Consider the following 21552-nt stretch of genomic DNA (forward strand, 5'->3'; position numbering starts at 1 on the left):
ATACCCTGGCCGTTCTCCGTCTCGCATCTTCGCGATTGACACACTCCAATCGTAAATTTTGACAATACGTGTCAATAACTGACACGTGTTTCACGTCTCAATGTGCTGTGCACACTGATAGAAGTTGATTAATATCACCGAATGAAATCAATTGGGGAATAATTTCCGGAACACCCCCTCCCGGAAAATTCAGACGATTTTTTTAGGGATGCTCTGCACCCTTCCCATAATGTGACCGTCTATTTCATCGCGTTAAGCCAACCGATAATTTCTCAGGAAAAGATTACTAATTACCTGCAATAATTGTGTTTTCTCTTCTCTCCCCCTGCTCATCTCACCACACTTCGGCGGTGATTTTCGAATCACCAGGGGAATAGTCGTAAATTTAATTTCGTCTATTGGACGAAGGCACGTGATGGAGATGATAAAATATGGAGGAGAGCCTCTCGTTGAGAACCACGATTCAACGTGTGTGGTCCGTTCTGGCGGCGAGGTGCCGACACTCGACGGTTTCCCCTACCTCAAACCTCTTCGGCTTCGTCTTGTTCCTCCACCCCGTTTGTCGTTCTCTTCTTGTTTTGTACCGCGGCCACCATTGTAGTCCCTCTCACTTGTGCCACACCATCCAACATGCAGTAATACCCTCTGCGTTCTTCTCGCACGTCATTATACACGAACGTTCAACACGAATCTTCGTTGGAAGAGCCCTCTTACCCATTTTACCCCACCCCACCCCACATATACAGACAACAAACACAGACGCGCGCGCGTCCTCACGGTGGTATTCCTTTTTCTGGCTTGGATTATTATGCATTGCATACTCTCTCACTCTTACCGGGGGTATTTAATTATCCCTCGTTTCTTCAGGTGAAATAAAAATAAATGCAGCCGAGGATATGTTGGGTGATTTATTTTTTCAATGATGTCTCGGTTAAATCGGTGGGAAACCATTGCTCACCGATATGGAAATTAATATTTATATGTGGAGGAATACATAATTATATGGGAAATGGACGTTTTTAGGTCCTGAGAGAAAAAGAAATTCTTCAATTTTGGCTCTTTATTTTTTTATCATATTTTTTATTGAGGCTCCCAATTCCCCGAGGGTTTCTTCAACTACCGAAAAATGTTGTGTCATTTAGTATTACATTTGGGAGGGGGTAGGGAGGCAACCGTGGCCTCCACTCCTGGAGGCAAAGGAAAAACTTGGCAACTTCAGTCGATCTGATTTTCCAGACGACAGGGACCAGAGCTTAATCAATAAATATAACATTCCAGTCGGATGGCCTGAATGTGTTGAGCCTTGTGTCACGACCACCCTGTTGTTGCGTCACCCGCGCCCTGATTCACGGCAGTCCCATGTCCCACATGGCCAGGGTCCCAACAGCTAACAAGGAGCAGTTTTTACGGGTTCGCAACGTAATTGGCCGGCTCATTTGCATAGATTCGTGCTACGGATTTCGTGAACGATATAACCCCTCAGTCCTCCAACTTCCAAAACCGTGTGTTCCCGAGATGTAATAATATGAGGGTTTTCGTGCATGCAGCACCCACAACCCCCTTGTGTGCGGGTGGAGCGGACACACGAGCTTTCAGAGCTTCACCAGCCGGCGGACTCTGCGTGGAGAGAAAAAAATACTCCAACATTGGGCCATCAACTGCCAACGCTTCACTTCGTTCCAAAGATTTTTCACATTTTGCTCCCAATTTTCTCGTTTTCACAATAATATGACTTCCGCCGTTTACGGCAAGACTGACGAGCCCACGAATGCGCTCCGCAATTAAAGCCCCACTGGAGTTGTTCATCTCTCTCCAGTGCGGAGTAATTATCCGGATTGCTCTAATGTCGGTGATTAAAAGAAGTTAATGAGCTGTCATTAGAGGATAGGTAAGCATTTCTTGCTGATCTCCTTGAGCAACTCGCCGCCAATATGGATTACCAACGAGCATACAGAGCCTTTTGCATAACAATGCTTGCTATTGTAAACAGCCGAATAATCACGTTTAGTCATATATAGGGAGGTTAGACCGAGTCACGAGAAATTTCTGCTAAAGACGGTATCATTGTTGTCTGACATTGCGGTATGCAGTCGAGGGCGTTGGTTTCCATTTCCCGTTTCCGAGCGAGTTTTCCGTTCATTCAACTGTTATCCATGAAAGGTAATGAATTTAATCTCGTTAAATGCGGAGAATTTCAGCGTTTAAGGGAAAAAATCGCACAATGTCAATGAATCAATTTTTTTTTCAATCGTCCATCAATCAGGACAAGTCGATAACCCAACTAATGTGTCGACAATATAAAAGAATCTGAGAAATAAATTATATTTAAAAAAGTGAAACATGGTTTTTCCTAATGTGGATACTTTGACCGATGAGGCAATCGCGTTCCACGCAATGTAACCGTAAATTTTTCCGCCTCTCATTAATCTCAATCTCAGCGGAAAATGATTACTCCGAGTGTTTATCTGCAGCTTCATATAACAATCGCCCAACTTCATAAACGATTACAGGGGTCTATATTTATGAGGGTGCCGAAGAGGAAAATTCGAAATGGGGTGTGTGTACACTGTTGGAGCGGTTGGAGGAGAGTCGCGTGACAGAACCATGGGGCAGGGCTTACCGAGATAAGCCGTGTCGTCGAGTCGATTATATGCCACTTCTCCCTTGTTCAATTTAAGGATATCAAACTGTTTACAATAGAGGGTAACATCATCCCTTGTGCACATATAACACATTTGTTTGGTGAAATTAAATGAGCGATAATGCACTCCAATGAGCGCGTTTAACAATCGCAGTCTTAAATTTTTCCTCCTTCTTGAGGTAATTTTCCTCCAGCATTTCTCTCCTCCCCCCTCAAAAACATTATCATGTGAAATTACATCGCCCTCGAGTGGTGGCCATGCATATCTCCCTCATCGAGGAGAAAATCAGGAAGAAATTCATCATGACCACCGCCCATAAGCGACAAATAAGTGTCTCAAAAGTGTTCTCATTGAGTGCATATTCATCCAAATTATTTTTTAAGTATCCCCAACTTCTTTGTTCCCTGAAAACCCAATAGTGTTTCCGTGATACGTGCCACCGATACAGATACACAAACCAAACGTCCACGTTTCACCCAAGCTGGAAAACAAGTGGGGTAGGGGGGCATAAAAAAATTCCGAGAAGTATTCCACCCATTCGAAATGGAGTAAAATGGACAAAGTGTAAAGTGTTTCAGAAGATAGAGGGAAGATAGTGCTCCCTTCTCTGACGTTCTGACAAATCAACCTGAAAATTGAATTCTGTAACTGTGTGCGGCGCGAAAGAGCTGGAGGGTTGATAAATTCACGTATTCCCCCCTCCCTCGAAACAATGAATTCGTATCGCTTATTTTTCATTTCCATCTTCAAGAGCCACACGGAGAGAAAAATTACCGTACCAGCACCAGAATTGTTCCGCTAGTAGACAATTGAATTTTTGTCTGAATTAAAAAAAAAAATCTGGAATTTTTTTTCTCCGTGCACGAGTCAAAGCCTATTGCATGTAATTTTTCCATTTATGTTGTAATTAGCTGGAGGCGAGCGGTAATGAGGGCCGAGTCAAGCAATACACGAGTAACATGTGCCCCTTTAACGATGCAATCGCCCCGAGGAAATCATAAAATGCGTAAGGCGTAAGTGCAACGATTTAATGAAGAAGACACGAAGTGATTGCTTGTTTCCCTTGCTAACGCAACTCGAGAATATGCCCAAGAGTGGCTTCCGCTTTTCTACGAGTCTCTTGTTCTGATATTTTCCTGCCATTCGCAGTGCCCACTCAATCCCCAGAATGGTGATATACGTGGTGAACATGACATTACACGGCCGACGGTAAGAAAAGAATCTCGGGGATGATAAGAACCGAGGGAATTACACAAAATGGAAAGGAAAAACTCATAAACGTTTCTTGGTAACAAAGGCGAGGGTACATATGCATCGCTATTGCCTTTTCTGCACACTCGGGCTTTATAAATAGGCGAGAATGTTTAATTGACTCATTCATTCCGGTACATTGGTCCTAATTAACCGAGACCTTCAACACCTGGTCGTCTGATTCTCACGCGTTTTATTCTAAAGTCTCCCTGGTTTTTATATTATGAAATAATATTTTAATAGACGTACTGATTATTATATTTTTCTGTTAAATTAAAGTAAATCGAGGAGACATTTTCGATGAATTTTCTTTTCCCAACGTACAGACGACCTCTTAACTCCCGTGTGAGAGTTCGTGACCCGACTCAGTTACAGAAAATCTAGAATTCAGTGTCTTCGTGCCGACCAGACCTGCGAAAGGAAATCAATCCGATGGTGTAAAACATCAACTATTAAAGTTAGAGAGAATAGGAACCGAACTCATGTGAATGAAGAAAGAGAGGCACACTTGAGGCTAATGTATCAATCATTTTGTTTGCGTTAACTCGAACCCGACTATCGGGAATGTCAATCGAGCGAGGTACATCCCATGGCTATCACAAAAAATAAACTATTCATTATTCGAGACTGGCTAAAAACCTTGGAAACAAGACCCCCCGCGAGTTCTACGTCGTGATTTGTACCAATTGCCGGAGAATGAGAAAATAAAAATCAACACAGCATTAACACAACTTGGAAATCCGAGGAATAAATTAAAACAACTAGACCGCTTCCATTCGGAGGCAGAAAAAAATCCTGGGGATGTTATTGGTTCTAGCCCCGGCTGTACGAGAGCGCCCTGGTTCGAGGATCGATATTGGTTTCCATGGAGATGCCCCGAGTCGCGAACTTGTTACCTATATTCACTGTTAAATCACTTCCTATTTTATCGCCTGTTCAATGTATAATGTATAACTCCCCCCCCCTCCCCCGTTCCACTGTCAAAATATGTGTGCGTAGATTTAAATATGGGGATACACATCTAATGAAGATAAAAGAAGGTCGTGGAGTTGGATGTTAGAATACTTGAACAGACCCAAAAATTAATTTACTACTTCCATTAAGTTCAATGTATACTGGAGATGTTGAGAAATTATTTTTGCGTTGGTGATGAGACGGTTTTTTTCTAAATCTCCAGGAATTATTTGAGGGCGGCCAGTGGTCCCATGGAATGGTCAACTTTATCTCGGTTATGCAGTGATGTTGGTGGAGCCGTTTTGTTATTTAGATTGCAGCGAGTGACCCCTAGAATATAGCATTCGAAAATGAGTGTAAAGCTTGTCCCCGATGCGGTATAAATGGATCTTCGAAGATATCGCATCGACCCATCTATCCTCGGCATTTCCAATTTTGCCGTTTACCGGGCATCTTCCATACTTTTCTCGGTTTTACGCTGTTCTCGATTGTATCATTCCTATGTTTAATGCATGTAGGGATTGATGATGATTGAGAAATGGAGGAATTCATTTGATATTGATTGAAGGGAGTGCCGTTGAAGGAGACGGTGAGAAATTTTCTAGGCGGAGAAAAAAAATCCAATAAAAATCGTGAGAAAGAAAAAGGGAAAATTACTTCTCGAAAATGAATAAAAAATGTCAGTTGGACGTGAAATTTAACGAATCGCCACTAAATTCTACGATTTGTTCCGTTAAATTTAATCAGCCGTCTCGGGACTCATGACGTTGAAGAAAGATCATCGAGGAAAAATTTAAAAAATAATTTGTTCGATGGATTGTCGTGATTTCATTACTAAATAAAACATCAACACTGAAAATATCGAGTCCCCTGGTTCGTCGATGCCATATAGTCAGTTGTTAGTACGTCTGACATGTACCTCGCGCACAATCTGGTTTCCATCGTAAGCGCGAGCGGACTCGATAAACTCCGCTCTCTTCTCTTACCTCTGGCGCTTGTTTCGCTCAATGCAATACCATGATGTTCTTCAGCGTCGCTCGATGCTCAGGGAATGAGCACCAAGACCCTGTGATAGAGAGAAGCCAATCCAACACGGGGCGTCCATCACTGTCAATGGATATATTGCGTAATGAAAAAAAAATTGTTGGCTCACATATAGAGCGCAATTATCGTGATTCAGGAATTCGTCAATTGAGGTTTAAATGCACGAAAGATAACATACCGATTATATAATATAATTCATATATTTGTCCTCGAAAACATGGAAATTCCAAAGTAAAATATTTTCAAGTCCCCTGCAATGAGAGGAGAAAATACATGCAAGCCTCCACAAATAATTCTGCAGATTGTGCACGTTCGCCAATGGAAATTCGCTACTGAATTAACTTTAGCTAATTAATAGGCACTTACATTAACGTCTGAATGACTGATTGCTCTGTCTGGTTTGGTGGACATTAGAGTGGAGGCCATCGGCCTACTCAATCCGCGCGATTCCTGTCTCAGATCAGATGAATATACCTTTGCATCTTTATTAATAACCGGTAATGACATTGACAGATGCTGATTGTTGAGATTCATACATCGAGAGAATTTTCATCATCGGAATAATTAAATGTACTTGTGTCACTGTAACTCAATAACGTCATTATCTGTTCGTAACAATAAATCATCCGATGAATTTTATTTCATTCACGTGGAGTAATAATGGACAGTGCCATGACTTGAGAGATACTTTTGAAATTCAATAGAGGAAGAGGATAGCCTGCGGGGGAAATTTGTAGATACATGAATCGCGTGATTGAAAAAGAGAACTGGGGGGCACCGGTGGCGGCTGCGCCCCAAATGTGTGGTGCGCTAAGTAGGGAGCCGTCGGACGAATGGTCAGCCCTGTGGCTGTGAAAATAGGGACCACAAAAACACTATTCACAATTTTACAATGACCATTTTCCCTCCCATTGGACAAAACGACGTCAAAACATGAACTGCCCTGAGTATTAATAGCATCATTGACCACCGGAGACGGTTCCATTCTCCCCATTGTGTCAAGATCGCGCATATCGTTAGGTCATAATGAATAATCTTGAGAATTGTCGGGGATGAAGTTAGAAAATACTGCGCCATTTTGAAATTTCAGACTTTGCTAAATTCCCAATATCCTGATGATGCATTTGAAAATACTTTACAACATTAGGAAGATCCTAGAACTAGTTGAGAAGAGTTGAAGATCTTGAGTTCCCCAATTTTTACGGAATATTTCTCTCCGTGTGATGGTAACTTTCACACCAGTCGATTATACCCCGCGGCACGTCCATTGCTGAGAATTCCGGCCCAGATATGCCTCATCTAAGACCCGGAATCCCAAGATATCTCCGCAGGTCGAGCAAAAAACAGGCGCTGTGGGTACAAAAGAATGAATAAAAACGAAAGGATATTCAGGAGTGAAAGAAAAAAAAACCGAATCTTTGAATCTTCATCCGGAAATTTTCCCCCCGTCGTACAGGGATTTTCACAGCGGTACAGCAAACAACAAAAACATGGGGCTATAGATTAAGCAGCTATCTAATTACAGGCATATAAATGAGCGGCCGATGCCTAGCGCAGAACTGGGACCTATAGTGGGGACGTGAGATCAGGAGTGGCTTGAGGCCCATTGCGGCGGAATGGACCCGCCGTCTGGCGTGGATACACCGGCTAAGAGGGGTTAAAAATTTTTCGTGGAGGGGGAGAGAGAGAGAGAGTCGAGGTGAAGGCGATCAAAACGAATGCAGAGTGGGGGGCGGGAGGGCCAGGGGGGTGGGAGATTGTAGGGGGGTTAGATTGCGGGGCCTTAAAATCCCATCTTACGAGGTGACGCGCGCGGCGCAGCGACTCGACAGGGACCCACTGTGCTCCTGGACCACCCAAGAAGAAATTTACTACAGTCTCTTTAGCCTCAAGTTCTTTCTACTCTTATTCTCATTCTTCTTAACCATTTTTTTCCCTCGGCTTCTGCTTTCGATTCTGCCGTGCATTGCCGGCCCCGATCTCTCTCGCTTTTGGTATCCCGAAGGGTATCCTTTTTCGGTATGTGATATTTAATAATAGTGACTGAAAATACGTTAACACGGATGTGTTGATGATATATTTGTACAGTTACGAGTGGACTATTCAATTTTTTACACGGATTAGTTGGAAAATTGATTGGGAATTAATTGTTTTTTTGCCCCTTTTCCATTTTTTTTTTTCACATTCAAGTAACGGAATTTTTAATAATCCGAACTTGGTGTCAGGTTTAGAATCAATTGCTCAGGGGATTGTGTATTTGGCTTTTCAATTGGCTTCGTCGAGTAAATTCTCAGTTACAAATGACGCATATCTCATGCGAACTGAGGAAATATTTCTTGGCGAAGTTTTCTCAGCGAGGGTTATTCTTTTTCGGTGATCGTCGCGAGCGATTCGCGTGATTAATATGTACATGGGACTGATACTCATTCGACTGCTGCTGCAGACTTCAGGAGGGAAAACAAGTTACACACACACACACACACACATATACGAGCAGATTGCAGAAGCAGAGGTCCCAGATTTGTATTACTCACGCAGTGAGAAAGATATTTCATTCGGTTATATGTCTCTTCCAGTAGGTTCTCCCTACCCCACTCGCCCCCTCGGCCCTCTTCACGGTTTCGATTCTCTCAGTTGCTTATCTCGTCGTTCAGAACCCCTTGTCAGGGCTCCCGGGAGCTGGTGGCTTTTGCTCGTGCGAATTTCGCGTGACCAAGCGTGCACCTTTAACTCGACTCCTTCCATTTTTTTTGCATTTCCTCCTCTTTTTAACCATTAAATCTCCGGGGGAATTAATACCCAATGTCTGCCCCGCAAAGTGTCGAACCTCGGCTGCGGAGAGTAGCCGAAGTGAAGAACTAGGGTCATGTTCTCGACCTGACGGATTTCAACGGAATAAATATGTCCGTCCGTGGGATTGAAAAATGCGGAGGGATTGGGCCCGCTGGTTCCGACCATTTCCTAAATATCAACTGTGAGAGCCATTTTCAGATGATTTTTTTAGGCCCACCCATCTGGGGTAAAGAACCGCGCCTCTCATGGCAACAGCTGTATCATGGGTCTATACATGTCGATTCCTATATTAGAGTTCCCCTCCCCTTGCACTCGCCCTCTCTATCTATCCGGATCTGATGGAGGCGCATATACACATACCTGGTCCGAGGGCTAGCAGTATCAAAGCGCACAACGGTGTGCCCCTATCTGTCTACACATCGCTGCCTAGTCAAGCTAATTATATTTCTTTTGTTGGGAACACCATGTGGGGAGCTTTCTGCCACGAAACATTTTTCGCCCCTCTCCCCCTTACTTACTCGAGAGGGCCCGTCTTATTATTGCTCGGCCAATCCCCCAGAACGAGCATCGGTGCGAGAACCGATGAATTTTCCGTGGGCATTTGGAAACCGAAGGGAAAATTTTCTCAAGAACCCGGGACTTTTTGTCTTAACATCTGTCGGTTCGCCAGACGGCCATCACACAATCCTCGGCGTACGTTTTTTTATGTGCATATCCGTTGCGATAGTTCTCCTCTTTTTCAACTGAAACGATGGGGAACGGTATTGTCATACATATATATATATATATATATATTGCGATCGCTCTTGAATTCCCGAGTGTAAATCTCGCGATCCGTCGCCGATAGATATCATTTTGTATACGTGATCGGCAATCGGATGGGGTTATTAACTCATCGCTGGGGGGACGAAACGGAAAAGCTTGTGGGATCGTCCATGAGATGCTGTCATCCATGGCAATCGTTATGGACGTGCGCAATTAAACGGACTGTTCGGGGTATTCATTAGAGATTTCGTGAGAAAACCGCGGCGATTACGTTCACTGAAAAAAAATGGGCAAATGGTTTTTCTCTAACCCATTTCACCCCGGCATTAGAAAGAAAAAAGAAAGGTTTTTCTTTATTGAATACTTCTCTCCGCGAGTCCTCCTATTTTTTCTAACAGTGAATAATTTGAGCAACGTGACAACACGAATGATACACCCGATAAATAAGAGTACACGATGATCTTACAAGTTTCAAGTACACGCTCGAAGCCGTGTAGTTGTTTCATATCCATGTCTCCCACAGGTATTCAAGTGGGTATATAAAATGAATTGGAGAGAGAAAAAAAATGGAAAAGAAGGGTTGGGAATGATGAAACGGTGCACTCTGGGCAATTTGACTTACGACATTTTGAAAGCGAGCCGACTCCAATGTGTGGGCGTGTGTTGAAACGTTGGGACGTTCGGACGGGTTTTGCGTGGGCACGGCGTATTCCACTGGGGATCCATGGGCCCTGCATGAATATAGTATGGCTATTTATGATGGACGAGACAGGTGATTATGCGTGAGGAAACTACCACGGACATTCAGTGAAATGCTGTATTCGTAAATGCTGAGTGCAGTTTACGAGATGGAATTGTTCGATTACTTTTCGCCCAATTGCTTTGTGATTATTCAATTGCGGGCGGGGTAAAAAAGCTGGAATTTTTTTGGGGAACGTCGAGGGGAAATTACCGTGCAGTTGGGTAAAGTGGGGTCAATTGCCTGTCGGCAGAAAAATTAAAATAAAACATGGTGGAGAGAGAAAATAAATGGTAAGCTTCTCCTCTCCATTCAATCATCATCCCTGTGACCAAAAATATCCCAAGAAAAATCATATCATATAAATACATCACGCGACGTATGACCCGATGCGGTCACGCCCGTGGCAATTACGCACACAAATGCAGTATCTGCACTTATCAACATTTCCATGAGCTCGTACGATTATATTAACGAGGCTTTCCTCGGTGATTTATATCCCCTAGCCGTCCCGTCTCTCCTGCGCAATATTTATATCCACCAACACTGGGGCAAAATCAATCCACCAGTTCGCCGGCGACCCCGTCGATGCCATCAGTATATGCGCGTCGTTGAGATAAAGAAAATGAGGGGGAAAAAAAATAAAACATAAAATAGGTGATTCAAATGTGGTTAACGAGCGGAAAATTACGGGGCTCTGAGTGTGCAGACACCGACAGAGTTTATGGCAATTCTGTTTAATTTCAGTTTTATCTTTCTTTGTGTGAAGGAGAAGTGCGCAATGATAATGAGGAGTTTTTCGAGAAAAATTTGAAACAAGTTATTCACAACAGTGTCTTGGACCAACACACCAGGCCTAATCCATTCTCTCTTTATCAACCACTTTTTTTCTATTTTATTTCGGATAATTATCACAGCAGAGGATTTTCATAGGTTTAAATATCAACTTTTTCCAAATGACGGTGCCATCGCGAAAAATTAGTGTTCTTCATTTTTATAGCATCCCCTACATGAATGCATCAAGTAATCAGCGCTCGCAGACACATCTTAAAGCATATTTAAAACATATTTAAAACCGTTATCATGTCTCCTTTGGCTGCGGTGCTTTACAACCAATCCCACGCTAATGCCCAGCAAATAGGCTGGTGCACACCATCAGACGCCGTTGGACGCGGCAGTAAAAATGTCCGAGATAAAATTACATTATGTTTAGCTCAAGAGGTTTATTGCTCAGGCATTCAGAGACATTCAATTATTTAAAGGGGGATTTTATTTTGATATATCGTAAATACTATGGGTTTTACATATTAAAGAGAATTTCTTCGGGGATTTTTTTCATGGATCATCATTTCCGCAAAGAGCAACGGAACAAGAGCAATAGGAAATCAAAGGTCCCCCCGTCATCTTCATCGGGTTCTCCTCGCACTCACAGATCTGGTGAATATTCTTCGTGATCTTGGCCAATTGCTTCGGTAGATTTTCGGCGGGGAGTCCACACCGACAGCACAGCTTCTCCGAGGTGCAGCTGCTCATATTGACGACGGTTTGCCTGCTGGAGCGACGGAAAGGGTGTCTAGCAGCCGATGAAAGGCTGTCATATCTCTCCCTAGCCTTCTTAAAATACCCTTGCGTCTCATCCCGAAAGCCCTGAAAGCTCTTCCTCGTTCTGGCCAACAATTCTGATTCTGCTGATTTTCGTTTTTTACATTGGGGTCCGTGCTGGCAGAATTCAATTTTCACTCTAAAGAAATTTGAAAATCATAAGAATCCTTGTACAGAGTCTTCGGCCAAAGAACAGAACACTCGCCTCTTTTTCTGACATTTATTCTGAGGGGAATTTTCAATGTTCAGTCTCGCTGTTTCCGAACACTTTGACCAACATTTTGATTGTCTATTTGGCTTTCGGCGGTGCGGATGTTTCCGTCTGTGACCAGCGGTGAGGGAATCGTTGGACGGGCTAGCCATATTGGAGGTTGTTGGTGCTGGTGATTCCCTGGCTCCAACTGGGGAATGAGTTGAAATGACCAAGGGCTTGATTTGCGGAGCCTCCTGTACCACTTTTACCGACTGTATTGCAATATTCTGAGGTCTGGGGGCTGCAACATTGCCTTCAGCATCATCGTCCGGAGGTCTCTTCGTCTTCCTCAGGCAGGACAATCTGGAGCATCGCTCTCGCATTGCCTTCCAGTGCTGTCTCCATCTAATCAATGCCACTGCCATTACGGACATTACGAAGAAGTCACCAGGTAACCACCTCGTTTACGAAACGACACAACAGCCGTAGATTGAGCTTCAAGCCGAGATCTTCCAACGAAGCTTGTTCTTTGAAGTGAGTATTCCTCACTTGTACGTCAGGACTTTGGATTATCTAGACAGAAGACTTCGAAGATTCAGCAAACCTAGAAAAAGCTCCTCTAAATGATGAGATAATTTTCCACTGATGCATTTTTTCTGTGAGGAGAAAAAAAACTTAATTCACCTTTCCAATCGTGAGCAGGGGCCTCGTCACTCGAAGTCTCATCGTCTGACGAGCCGTCAGTGTAATCCGACGTGGAATATGGAGTTCTGAGGACAGCAGGCTCCCTCAATGTTAGAATTGTCTTAGAACCCATAGGCATTGGCTTATCGTAGCTCGGCGGTGAACATCTTACGACGATGATAACTTTATCCATATCTATATCCTGCACACTCAAAATTCCCAAATACCAATCACCCTAAACTTGGCATCCAACATTGACAGAAATACTGACCCCATGATGCCTCGTCTTCCTCGTGCAGCCCAATGCCTGGTGTATTTTCTTACTCAACCGGTGGAGACGATGCTGTCTGATTATCGGCAGAGTGATACCACTTGAGTCCCGGTGAAGCTCACACAGTTAAATTAACCAACGAATCGAGAGAAGCAATGATTTACCAATTTGACTGTAGATACAGCTGATAAATTCAATCGATAATGCCGGAGGGAATGACAACACGAGCCCACCCAAGAGAATTCCTGAATTTTGGTAATTTATGGTTTACTCCACCGTAATTTAATGCTGTTAGAAATTTGAAGTCGCCTTCTTTACTGAATTTAATCTCTCAAATGCGGACAGATGTCAACGAATACATTGTATTTGTTTTTTGTTTTATTTCATCGATTCAGGCGTGACGAATATTCCTGTTATTTCTTCATCATTATAATTACCGAAGAATTTTCACATAATTTTCAAATGATTTTTTTTTAATTTAATCTTTCAAATTTACACAAACATCAATGAATACATTATATATATTTTTTTTCTTTAATTTCATTAGTTAGGTGACGGGTAGGAGTCCTTTCATTTCTTCATCATTCTTACTCGCGGAGTCTTTTTAGTGATGAATGTTTCCGATGGGCATGGCTCTGCAGGTTTCTGCATGGCATTCGTTATTGTCTGCGGAGATATCCTCGGGTCTCGATTTTTCTCATCGCGAATGATGTCACAATTTCCGGATTCACGTGATGTTGACGGTAATTGATGATCCGGAGGTGTCATTAACGTTCTCTCAATGGAATATTGAATGATAGCCGAGAGGCCATCGAGAAAAGTGTGCACGTGAGGGGTCACAATTTCGCAACACCGACGATCAACATTATCGGATAATTTTTTTGGAGCCGCACTGGTGAAAAATTTTTTGAGCTTCGTCATTTCATCTGTGCAGTGTTCAAGGGTAATTAACGCACTCCGGGTATCATCCACAATAGTCTGAGTGCTTGCAATTTTTTTTTCAACAGGCGGCTGCAAATACTCGCTGGCTTGAGTAATCTTTATGGTCTCATACTCGTCAACATTTTTCTTAAGCTCTTTAACTTTCATGATCAGTTCACGGTACCTGTCGGCCTCTATATTCACTACTTTAATACCCCGGCATTTTCTCACTTCGCATTTCGACGGCTTTTTCACTCGTTTTTTAACCAATGACTTGTCCCCGCGGTACGATGACTCCGGTATGATGACCGACGGTCCAGGGTCATTTCGGTGATACTTCAAAGAGATCGGTTTCACTTCTTCTCTAGCAACAAAAGGGCCATTTTCGTTTGTTACCACCTTATCCGCTTGCTGAGACACATGATTCCGATAGTTGACGAATGTAGTTGTATCTCTGATGCTTGACTCGTCGCGGTCGTCAGCCGATGTGCCTTTCCAGGCGTGAGACACCGCTTTTTTCCATTTACGCATCACTGGATGTTGAATCTCTAACCTTCATGTCAATACTATGCGAAAAAAACAACTTGAGGTGGATAAAAAGCGCCAGCAACTGTTTCTTCAGTCAAAAAAAAAGTTCTGCCTTCGGAGGTGGGAATGCATTTTCATCGCGCCGGGAAAAACCAACGGAATATTTTTTGCGAATTTTATTTTTCAATTATTAAAGATTTGCAAGAGGGGGAGAGGTATTATTTAGGTGTGGACGTCGTGAGAAACTCTGGAGAAGAGAAAATATAGTCGGAAAACACTTTTATCATGTGTGAAAATGCCGCTCTAGCCTTTTTGTCGGCGAATTTCAGTACTCTTGAATACTGATTGATCTCAATATAATTTTTTTGTCACTCATCTCCTTCAATACTACAAAATAATCCAGCCGGGAAAACGGTGAACTCCCTGATGAATTGCCTACAATCGCGACACGAAGAGGGGAAAGAGCAGCGTCAACGCCCAACGCGATAGATCGTAAATCTTCATCGAAATGGATTGTTCGCCAATATGGTGGCGTTATGTTGGTATATCCAGGGTGGCCGGCCATCCACCGTATTCAACCAGCACAAATGGAGTGTTCTCCCGAGCAACCCAGCCTTGAAATGAAAAAAAAAAGACGCCTATACAATTCGGCAGGGTACAAAGATCCCCTAACCATTTGTCGCGATAAATCGGAATAGATCTTGGTGAGATCTTACACAGGAGAGTGGCAGTGTTGGACGTTTTTGAGAAGCTGTCCCCAACCTCAAAGTCACGTTACCCGTTTTTTTATTCAAACTGAAACTAGTCAAAATAAGTTTACAATGCTCACAAATCCTTGAGCTGCAATCACAAAGTCAAAATAAAATAATATTACAGGGCAAGGTCTATAGAAAACCGTTCCGCCTTAAATCCCAAATTCTGTTTTGTGTTGTCATTGTCCGGGGGATATTCCCAGGATAATCCATGTGAATTTTCACGCACAAGCGATGCGATCGAAGTGATTGTCGGTGGTGTCAATAATTCAGGCCAGCAGAAACAACAAAATTTATGAACATATCCAGATGGCGAGCGAAAAGACAAATAAAAGCAACGGAGCTACCAGCAAGTTCTCTCCGTCTATGAATAAGTTATAACCCATGCTCTGTAGAAAGTTGATAATAAAAGATGAAGAATCCAGCGAAAAAAGGGACTCAGGTGTCAGCTGGTGTTGATTATTATTTCACATCACGACACCTACATAAAAAGTCAATCCCTTCTGAATGTAATTGGGACTATCTGAAGAAGATCACGAATCCCTTCTGAATTTGACAAGTGATTCTTTTGCTATTGAGACGACTGGACCACCCTGGTCCTGTGGAAAAGCGGTTCGCTTTCATCCCCCCATTTTCCCCCTTCTCCAACAAAAAGAAAAAATAAAGAAAAGCCTAAAAAGAGCATAAATCAGACGTTGTCGCTCTGTTTACCGCAAACGTCTAAACAAGCCTCATCTTCTGGGTCTATTAAGCGTATCCCGTCGTTTTTAAAGTCAAAGATACGAGAGGTAAGTATAGCAGGGACCTTTTGAATTCTGTGTATACCTGAGGCCCAGGTAATCTTGTATCCCCTGTGGGAGAGACCCATTGATGTCACCGCTACCGCCAACTCTCTCTCCTCCAACCGGGGGCGTGCTAGTCTCACCATCTACCTATGGAATATCCCTCTGACTCTGTGCATTGTCCCCCCTGCTCCTTATATTTATCCCTCTAAAACGCTGATCCTATCTCGCGACATCGCGACATCCTTCCATTGATCCGCCGACATTAGGATTATACCTGCCAAAAACATCGCCCTGCCTTCCAGCTGTTGCCGATAATAATCCTGGGCTTTTTGGCCTATATTTTTAGCCCTGAGATATGCGCAGCCAAAGGTGGAAACACGTCTCACGTCTCCCTTCATTAAATATTATTTGCATCACGCTGTGCGAAAAGGCCATTTTTTACGTCCCTTTCCCACGCATTGCTCGTGGGGAAAGTTCTTCTTCACCCGTGGGCTCGGGCTTCTACCCTTTCACAATCTAAAAAATCATTTTTCACTCTCTCTCTCTCTCCCAGCATAATAGGCAATTTCATCCCTTGTGCGTAAAGTGATTTTTAAAAAATATACTCACATGGATTCCCAACTACTCACCCGATGATCTCGTTCGCATTGAAGGCAAGTGTTGAAGATAACTCCCGTTGGTTCTGACTTCTCATCAGAGAAGTAACTGGAGATAGTTTCCCCCGAGATACGAGCATTTCTACTAGTCGAGCTATCTACGTATTCATTACATAGCGCGTGTAGGGGCGTGCATCTGACGATTAGCTGTTTGGTTACGCCTTGGCAAAGCTACATCGGGTATATAAAAAGGGAAAAAATCGCCTGAGAGGGGAGAGAAGTATTGGCTTGATGTCGTTAGCCAGCACGATGCCTCCAGCATTTTCAGTATCATTAAGATGAAAAAAAAATGAGGAGAAATACTCTGGAATAATCGGCTGGAGCTGTGACTGCGTTATGCATCTCACCCGGGCACAGCTGCATCGGCAGAGGGCACCACCTGCAGGAGATGCAGCAGCCTCCAGGTAACAAAGTATTTATGTGTATGTCTGTATAGTATATAATGTATGTACAGTATCTCCCAAAGAACCCGTGGAAATAGTTAACGAACCGCAGGGCGGCCGCAATATAGCGGTCGTTCAAAGCAAGGGTAACGAGCACCCTCGTGGAAGCGCGTTAACGAAGGAAATTATTAGCGAACGACGGCGAGAACCACGGCATCACCTCAAAGATCCAAGAAAATACACTTCTCGGATGTGTACAGTGTCATACCTACAGAGGCCTTTTATTTTTATTTGCAAAATGTCCCGAAGAGATCAGTCGGCCAGTTGGGTTCAATCAATTCACTTCTAGATTAGCCTAATTTCATAGCTACGAAGGATATCCGATTACTTTGGCATTTTTTTCTCCCAGTGTGTTTTGAAATAGCCAATGCAAAAGAAACAATCGTCTTTTTTTTTTTTTAATAAAAAGATGGAAAGAATGTGGCTAATGTTCAATGATTTGGAGGGCCCACCTAGGTCGCACCGTCGGAGGGAATAAGAAGCGTGCACTCTTGGCGCGTTCTATAATGGCGTTCGTTTGTCAAAACATGTCAAAACACGAATCCACAGGATAATATAATGAAAACTACCTTTATTTTACCTCCTCGGGATTCATCGCGGTCACGCCCCTCGATGCATCACGGTACCCCACAGGTACCGCAGACCCTGCGATTATGCGAGTCATCCTTGAAATGTTTCCCCCACCTCCGAAGCCCATATTCATCTCTTTACATTATCCAAAAACAATATTAACGATACACGTGGACCACTGGAGCTACATTGTTCCATGATTCAACAGATTTTTCCTTGTTATCGAAACACTAGGTGGAAATTTATCAGTTGACAGAGATCTTGTGGAGGTGTTGAATTAAATCTAATCAGCTCTGAACTGTGGTCACGTCAGCCATGCACCTTTTCTTAAATCTTCAATTTTTTTAGCCAACTTTAACGAGAAGAAAGTCCCTCTAAGGATTATTTTTTGAAATATTGCCTGGTAATTGAAATTACCATTGAATTTTCTCTCAATGCATCCCAGTCACACAACAATGCAATGATGAATGCCCTGCAGCCGCATAGGACAAAAAAGATGAGCACAATAGCAAACAAGAGGAGGGAAAAAGATATCCCCGTCCCCACCCCAGTGAAACGAAATCAACATCAACAATAATAAATATGAGAAAGGAAAGTGGGAGGGGTCGGGCTGATAATAGAAACCCGTAAAAATGTGATTTTGTTGTCGCCCTTATAATACTCAATTATACCCGGGAGCATAATCGCCAAGGAGATTCTCCCCTTATTCGTTACACTAAAAACCTCACTCCTTCATTCCCAACAGCAAAACTCGTTTTTCCGTCGCCATATTAACGTAGCTGCGATTCATGAGTCTGCCACAAACACGAAACGTGACGTTTGGACACTCTCGTTATCCCTCGGTAATAACAACGTCCAAGTTGTCTACCCGTCCAGTGCCGTTTAGACACACCTCATGTTACTTTAATCGAAATTTATTCATCGACAGCCGTCATGTACCGGCGCAAAGAAGGAGAAACAATGAGGAAAAAAAAATATTCCCCGTACACGAAGAGATGGAGAGAGAGAGAGAGAGAGAGGAGTGTGAGACCGGTACATAAGTGTTGATCGAAGCGGCATTGCTTCAATTCAATGGTGAGCATATACATATAAGCGCTTCATTTGGATTCCCAATGAAATTTTTAACGGATAATTGTGACCGAAGCGTCGGCGAAACAACCCCTGGTGATTGCTTATAATTACCAAGCGACTCTCGCGATAACAGGATCTTTTACATTACACGAAGAGGAATATTCCGTAAAAATTGGAGAACTCTTAGTTGGCTTGCTCATGACGGAATCCGTTAAATTTCTTACCGCTGAGTGATACAGGCCCCAGCTCCCCTGATATAGAATTTAATTTTCGGTTTTTCGCTTAGCCCAACCGGACTGTATCCCCAACAGCGAGGCACTCTGAAACTATAACCACCAGAGAGAAACTATAAAACTCCACCTCCTAATTTCTTCTTTGTCTTTTAGACCCCTCGGCCATATTCTACTCCTCACTTGTTCAATGGTTATTGTATCTTCTCCTCTACCTATCGTCCCCCCCCCCGCCCTTCTTTTTTTTTCATATGAAACATGGCCTCCACACGTGTGGTATCCGAACAATGGCCGACCAACATTAACCGTCCGCTTGTCTCGTCTGTGTCCAGGCATTTTTCGTTTGTACATTTTCCATCCAAGTGATTAAATATTTCTCCACCTTATGAAAGGTCTGTTGGCTCAATACTGGGCAAAATAATTGAGTTAATTGTCGTTGTGGATTGGTAATGACAGTGGTAATAAACGCTGTCCCTCGGGAGAATGAGAATTATCCATTTATCCGCGTGTTTACCCGTTCTTTAGTGCGATAAGAATCGGATATGCGCTTGCTCGTCCGCTTATATGGGCCTCATGCTGTATAAAACAACCGGAGAAATATACGGGGAACAATGGGACAAAGAGGTGTCATTATCGCTACACTTGCCTTTTCAATTTTATTCACACCTACCTTACAACATCTATTAAAACACGCAAATCAATGCATCGAAATGAAAAATTTCTACGAAATCCATTTCCTTTTGGTCTTTCATGTAATTGCACCATCGGACCCCACACCCTCAAGATATCTCCCCATGATTTGCTTTTAATTCGTGAAGTAGCGGACATCCAGCACGTGTTGGACCAGCAGGACACCCCTGGACAGCCAAAGTCAACTGTCCTACCGGAAAAAAATTACAAGAACTCGTGGCATGGATAATGGCTCCGGTGGAGGTTTCCGCACAGGGTACAATCGCGTATTGAGAACATTGATCCCACACAGAGAACGTGCCAGAGCACTTCTTCCCTCCAACGTGTGCCCAACAGCCAGCAGGGTGGTATTGAAATAACAGCAGATTACATTGTACCATCTGAGGAAAACATGGAAATATTGAGTTTACAAAATGAAAAAAAGAATGAGACACCTTTTGGGGATTCAGCCAGGACAAGTCAAAATGCAGCCCCTGGCAATCGCCTACACAAACACCTTTTGTCGAGGTCATTGCTTTTGTCGTCGTTCCTTCTTCCATTCTCACCTTCCGTTTATATACCACAAAACGACGTGAAGCCATATTACACAATGACCCACCAGTTTGTTTGACAATAAAAAAAAATCAGATTTGTTCATTCAGGAGGACAAAACATCAATGGAGGAAAGATGTTCGGGTGAAGCCACGCGTGCGCCTGCTGGCGCATCTTTCTCGCATTCAGGCAAATTTTATTTTTATTTTTCTTCTCAAAGGGAAATTTTAATTCGACATCAGACAATCATGGAATCATCAAACATTAAACCAAATTACAGATAATATCAAATTGTTTAACATAATAATTTTTGACTCCCCGGTTCGCCGCGAGCAGTTGATGATTTCGTGAAGCCCGGTTGGTACCCGATTGGTTTCCGTCTGAATGGAGACCGAAACCGAGGCTTCGTTAGGAAATCCACAAACCAATGAGACACATCCTCACTGGTAACAATGCGGTAGCAGATTCTCACTCTGAAAAAAATAACTACCAATAACCGCACATGTCTCGTTTGCTCGTCGTATCCATCCGGTCAAAATTGGTTCACATTATTTTTTACTTCGCGACTGACACCCACTGTCTGTCCTTCCTGGATATAGCACGAAAAACCGCGCACTACCATCATCGCAATTCCCCCATTGGTGTAAAAATCATGTCTTCTGTGAATTCTCTTTGCGGCGGGAAAACATGGAGAAGTATATGGGTTTTTTTTTCTCACCACCTGGAAGGCACACATCACCTTCCATTTGGCCATTGAGAGAAGAATCTTTACAAATCATGTGGAGATACAAATTATTGAGGTGATTGTGAAAAGACTGCGTGGTCGAAGAAAACCGCAAATCACTTCCCTCCCTACCATTCAACTCATGATTTTTTTTGTCTGATTATGTTCACATTGAGGGGACCTATTGGAAAATTTTTGCAGAGTAATTCATCGAGTGGGAAAAATAAATTTATTGAACGTTGAGCATTGATTATAGAAAATATAAAGACCAATCTCGGTCTTGCGTGCGGCCCTACGTATGTAGGTGAAGTTAGAAAGCATTGGATATTTGAAATTTGAATATTTCACTTATAAAAAATAATTAATGAGTCTCCACCAAGGACTCCGTCGAGGGAAATTTCCCGTGGAGAGCCACATGCGCCGAAGATCATAATTCAACCAAAAAAATGGGTAGAGCGGGAGAATTGGTAAATAAATGAGATCCTGGACCGCTAGAGAGATATATATATATATATATATATACATATATATGAGTGGCGCTGGACATTATTAGTTGTTCGCATGGCTTCATGTGTATATTTCACAAAACACGCGAGACAGGGAAGGGGAGATTCAAGGCTTTGGAGGAGAAAAGGGTATTTAAAAGCTGCAGTACAACAAAACGAAACGCCCCCAGAGTCGATTATTATCTTGCGGGGTCCACTGGAGACGGT

The 21552-nt window shown here is 43.0% G+C and overlaps 2 protein-coding genes across 4 annotated transcripts in view; one reads left to right on the forward strand and one right to left on the reverse strand.

Annotated features, from left to right (window-relative positions):
* Positions 1 to 21552, forward strand: part of LOC135170742 (putative uncharacterized protein DDB_G0277255) — a 59222-nt gene that overhangs the window by 34314 nt on the left and 3356 nt on the right. The gene's annotated exons all lie outside the window — the stretch shown is intronic.
* Positions 11329 to 13284, reverse strand: LOC135170750 (uncharacterized). 3 transcript variants are annotated; one of them, XM_064136807.1, is made up of 4 exons: positions 12939 to 13284; positions 12668 to 12869; positions 11996 to 12587; positions 11329 to 11929 (listed from the first exon to the last, which is right to left on the reverse strand). In XM_064136807.1, exons 3-4 carry the CDS (start codon positions 12415 to 12417, stop codon positions 11524 to 11526), a joined length of 828 nt encoding a protein of 275 aa, XP_063992877.1. In that variant the 5' UTR covers positions 12418 to 12587; positions 12668 to 12869; positions 12939 to 13284; the 3' UTR covers positions 11329 to 11523. The 3 variants fall into 3 exon arrangements, with proteins under 3 accessions (XP_063992877.1, XP_063992879.1, XP_063992878.1); XM_064136809.1 differs by having other exon boundaries at positions 11996 to 12602; XM_064136808.1 differs by having other exon boundaries at positions 12668 to 13284.

This window comes from Diachasmimorpha longicaudata, chromosome 18, assembly GCF_034640455.1.
Source record: "Diachasmimorpha longicaudata isolate KC_UGA_2023 chromosome 18, iyDiaLong2, whole genome shotgun sequence".
Lineage (NCBI taxonomy): Eukaryota > Metazoa > Arthropoda > Insecta > Hymenoptera > Braconidae > Diachasmimorpha > Diachasmimorpha longicaudata.

Coding starts and splice junctions, on each gene's coding strand:
- LOC135170750 (XM_064136807.1), bottom strand. CDS start 12,417: ATGTCCGTAATGGCAGTGGCATTGATTAGATGGAGACAGCACTGGAAG. Junction 11,930..11,995: donor AATAAATGTCAGAAAAAGAG/GCGAGTGTTCTG, acceptor AAATTTCTTTAG/AGTGAAAATTGAATTCTGCC.